Source organism: Hypomesus nipponensis, chromosome 27 (genome assembly GCF_054491055.1).
Source record: "Hypomesus nipponensis isolate SF chromosome 27, ASM5449105v1, whole genome shotgun sequence".
In the NCBI taxonomy this organism is placed as follows: domain Eukaryota; kingdom Metazoa; phylum Chordata; class Actinopteri; order Osmeriformes; family Osmeridae; genus Hypomesus; species Hypomesus nipponensis.
The window spans coordinates 13,880,498-13,885,382 of record NC_140387.1 but is presented as its reverse complement, the minus strand read 5'-3'; the positions used below and the strand labels follow the sequence as shown (position 1 = coordinate 13,885,382).

The 4,885-nt window shown below is 37.5% G+C and overlaps 1 protein-coding gene across 1 annotated transcript; it reads left to right on the top strand.

Moving 5' to 3' along the window:
* The first annotated feature begins 1,068 nt into the window (after window positions 1-1,068).
* On the top strand, window positions 1,069-1,841 carry ctxn3 (cortexin 3). The gene has a single exon (XM_084693999.1). The coding sequence runs from the start codon at window positions 1,084-1,086 to the stop codon at window positions 1,426-1,428; it is 345 nt and encodes a 114-aa protein (XP_084550125.1). The 5' UTR covers window positions 1,069-1,083; the 3' UTR covers window positions 1,429-1,841.
* Window positions 1,842-4,885: the final 3,044 nt, after the last annotated feature.

The following is a 4,885-nucleotide window of genomic DNA, read 5'->3' as shown; positions in this document are numbered from 1 at the left end:
GACCATTTATAACAGAAGCTTTAACAGTGTATACTGTACAAAAACTGATTAAGAAATGCTGGCTTCTCAAACCAAGTTGAGAATTCTTTTTGACATCTCACTGTCATGCAGACCTCAAGTTGCCAGCTCAACTCACATCAATGAATTCAAAGAGTCTGCATGGGGTATCTAGGGAGCAAGATAGGAGGGATATTGCTGACAGAAACTGTACATGACAAAGTGCAGTGCACCCTCAATTCTGGCATTTCACTGAAAGGTCTTAAGTTAAAGACAGACTGAGACTTCCTATGCACTAGTTTGATCTTGATTGCCAAATCAATAATTTAATCTCACTTTCTGGTTGGTTCTAATAAAACTGACTGCTTGGAAGACCATTGAACACGACATGTGGTATAAAGTAATTTAGTTAACTTAAGGTAAAGCAACTATTTCTAGGATCTTTGTAGCTTTGCTTCTTATAGTAATTGTCATGCTCATTTAAGCAATTTTTATTTCTCAAGGACATTTTTGATTCACTACTTCTTATCAATTCCGATCTTGATGCGTCATAAATCTATTAGGATTACTCGTGTAGTATCTTTTTTCAGATTTGGCAGATTATATATAAACAGCTTTGTTTTGCACACTCTTGACACTCGTTGTTGAATGAATTATGAACAGCTGAGCATTTTTCAAGTTATTGAAATGAAAAAGAAATGGGTAAGAGGTGACACTAAGCCCATTTTTATATTAAGAAAAGTCCCCCAATGGCGATTTAACAGAATCATGTATTTGTAGAACATCTATTATAACAGTCATAATCATTTTTGAAGAAATACTAGACAGTTTGTTGTGTCTTTGTGTGAACCGTTCCTTGCATTGGTCTCAAGCTTTCCAGATGAGAGTATTTAGCAATATTGCGAGATGCTAAAAAGGGCTCTAACCTGTGTGTCTTCTTCTAAACCTTGCTTATTTCTACCTCTTCCCTCTTTACCTCTGTCTGTTTCGTCCCCTATGTACATTCTTTACTCCACTCTGTCCTCTCCTTCCTCTTTCCATCCCCCTCCCATTCCCCCTCCAGACAATGAGGTCCATTTGGAGGAGATGGGCTGGGCTGGCATGAGGATGCAACAGTGGGCCCTGTGGGAGCAGCACGGCAATCCTGCGCCATTCTCTTCCTGGATGATGGAGGGCGAGCCCATTACCTCTACTCTCTCCCTGCTACACTCTGGTGGGGGACACGTGTCCAGAAACATCCCCACTGCTGGTATGACCCTGGAGCAGAAGACCACCTTCGCCCTGGTCATATTTCTCTTTGTCTTCCTTCTCATACTCATTGTGCGCTGCTTCCGGATCCTTTTAGATCCCTACAGAAGCATGCCCACTTCTACCTGGGCCGATGGCCTAGATGGGTTAGAGAAAGGCCAGTTTGACAACACACTGGCTTAGAGCAGTACACTTGCAATGTATACACTTGTGTATATGTATTTCTCAGACACACACAAGTTGTAGCTCTTCTTGTGTGGACTGTAAATTCGGTCCAATTCAAATTCCTGTTTTCCCTAACTCTAATCTTGACCCTAACTTTAACCACGACCATAACTCAAATCTTAACCCCCAAACTATTCCTAACCCTAACCCTTAATATAATTCTAACCTATACCCTAAAACCCCGTAGAAATAAAACTTGAGCTTGTGAGGACCAAGAAAATGTCCCCACAACTTTAAATGTCCCTTGTTTTACTATAATTCAGGGTACCTGTGGTACACACAAAGGATGCCATGTGATATTGATATTGATATACTTTTGCTATAACCTGTCATACATGTGTGAAATTGCACTGTGCATATAAAAGACTGCAATATTAAACATGCAGTTACACAGGGGCGGTTCTACACCAGGGCCCCTGTAAAAATGTCCCTGCCCCCCCCCCCTGTCGCCCCCCTGAGCTGACTGAATAAAAATACTTTTTTTTTTTTTTTTTACTTTTCTTTTTCTTTTTCTAGTAGTCATCATGAAACGAGGAAGGGAGATTGCAGACTTTTTTTCCTCAGTAAATAAAAAAGTTAGAGAAACATATCAAGGTATTGAGAGAGCTGAGGAGCTGTAAGAGGAAGAGCTTTTTGTATGATTTGAATGTAAAGCAAAATTAAAGTATGTAATGTTTAAATATCATTTTTTAATGTGCCCCTCTGATTAAACACTGGCCCCCTCAGTAAAATTAGTCTAGAACTGCCACTGCAGCTACATGAACACTTCCTTAGTTGGCTGTTTAAATACAGACTGGTTAAGGGCCTATACTGACTTGAGTATGTACTATGTAAATATAGACATGAACACTCAACAATGTCCATATCTTTTCGGGCCAATAGCATGAACTGCCAAAAGAGAGATTAGTCTCTAGTTTGTAAAATGACCAGTCATACACATTACTTTAAAATACACCCTCAAAGTCAGATTCATTGGTTAATGATCTGGCTTGAATAGAAAACACACAGTTTTTCAAGATATTGCCATTACAAAATAAATAGACAGACACATACCCACAAACTGAGATGCCTACACCTTGTAGAAATCTTTGCTACTCCCCTCCTCGCTGGGTGTTGTTTACAGTATGAACATTTAATGAGTAGCAGACAATAGTTACACGTATTCTGTCAAGTGTCTTGTTATTTTATTCTGGGGCTCCTTCAGTGCCTCACTCATACAAGGTACTCCTCTTCACAGTATCTCACTGACACAAGACATCAACTACTCATGTCAGCACTATGTGAACCTGTGCATTAGTAGGCTAATCACATCCAACCTGGGGTAGGAGCTTCTTAAATGCATAGTTGGTCTTTCAGGAGTAAACTTGGTAAAAACGGGAGATTGTTCTGGTTCTTATATTTTGAAGAATTGAGAGTTTTGCTTGGTAATTATTAAATTATTTGTTTCTTAAATTCTTCCGATTATTTTATTATTCTAAAAGGGTTTAGATTCAGATTATTATTCATGGTTTATCCAACTTTTTTTATTCTGTCATTTTTATATGGTTAACCCCTTACAGTAAATAATATACAGTTTTTCGCCTGGTCTGGGTTAGTATTATGCACAATACACTGGTCAGAAACATTACTTGCAAATACCAATTTGGTAACTGGGTTTGTGATTTTAATATTGTAATTATAATTATTTCAGAATACTAAAGGCTTTAATCTCAATGACAATTAGTAACCAAACCATGGCTAATGAAGAACAATATAATTTAAATAGAAGTCCCCTCAATACTATTTAGTAGTTGTAAAATCCTTTAAAACGTGGAAATATTTGCACTTACCAGTGGGTAATGTTGATTAAATGAATAACATTTTGAAGCGAACCATCAATGTGACTTTCATTGAGCTGGTTAGAATTTGTGAGAGCTTTACTACTTGTTGCTAAGACTGTTAGCATCTATATGTAGTTTGCAACAAAAGTTAATTCACCACTGTGTGCTCATTCAGTAACCTTGTTTATCTCTACTCCAGACTGATACTGTAAAACAGTTGGCTATGCTAATGTGAGATTTACTTTTCTGTGTATGTTTGAAATACAATTTGGCAATTGGTTAAAAAGTGTAAATGGTGTACATAATTTGTTGTCATACAAACAAAACAGATGTTAGGCAACAGATTATTATGTGTTTTTACAGTAGGTAGGTCCTAGTTTCTATACCAATTGACAAATCAGTCAACAATAGTACACACTTTGTTTACAGCTAGGGCTGAGCTAACCATATTTAATAAGCTGATGTTGAAATGTATTTGTTTGTTGACAATAAATGAATCGGGTGGGGCAATGCAATACAATTCTACACAACAATAATGTACTTGATTTTTGTTGGGGGATGTTCTTTCTTTCACAAACAATTAGTAGATTTGTTATACTGTTTCACTGGATCCCTCTCATATATGTTGCTAAGAATAGTTATCTACATCGGTTAAAATGTGTGTTTCCAGAGTTTGTAACAACGACCAGGGTACTGTTAATAAAGTCCAAACCCTTTCCGAAAGCTGCTGTTGAAAAGAGTGGCCTTTTCCAAACTGTGAAGTACATGTGGTAGACATGTATGTGTGTATGCAGGGTAAAAGTGTGTAACATTGCAACATGTGGTTATCTTATATCTCTTCAGCAGCACTACCTTTACAAATCCACATGTGATAAGAATTATGAATAAATTGTTTCCAATTCACTGCCTGTGAGGATTTTATTCTTCATGTTTGTTGGGTGGGAACAGGGGAATTGAATGAATTCTCTTAACACAGGCCACATGTAGCAGAGCATGGGTGTAACATCACACGCAGGTCCGCTTTTCTTACACTAGCCTACAGCTTTTATCGCTAAGGTTCAACTGCCTGTTCCAGCACCTAAAAGTACAGTTTTTTGGTATTATTTATAGAATACAGTACCACCCAGTGGTGTAGTGGTCCCTGGAGAAGTGGGTATACTCTTAATTTTGCAATTTTTTTAAGCCGCCCATACAGCAAAGGATAAACGCCCTGTTTTTATAAATAGTGACATACTCTATTTAGTTTACCAGAAAATGATTAACCCAGTATTATTTACACACTGCCACATGATTCCTGCTGCTTGACCTCAGAGAATAAGGATTATGGAAGTACTAACCCAATATTTAGCCACAGACTGGTGAGAGACAACTATATAATTATGGAATTTGAGTGAACTATTCCTTATCATTAATCCATCCACACACAATTGGACAACTATTCTCTCGTCTTGCAAGTTGTCCATATAGAGCAGTAGTTTCTTTTGTAAACTGTCTCTTGGAACAGCTAATTTGCAAAACATAGTGTAGGTCAGAGTATAGTACTATTATAAAATTAACATTACTTCACCTGGAGCATATATTACTGGTCCTACACA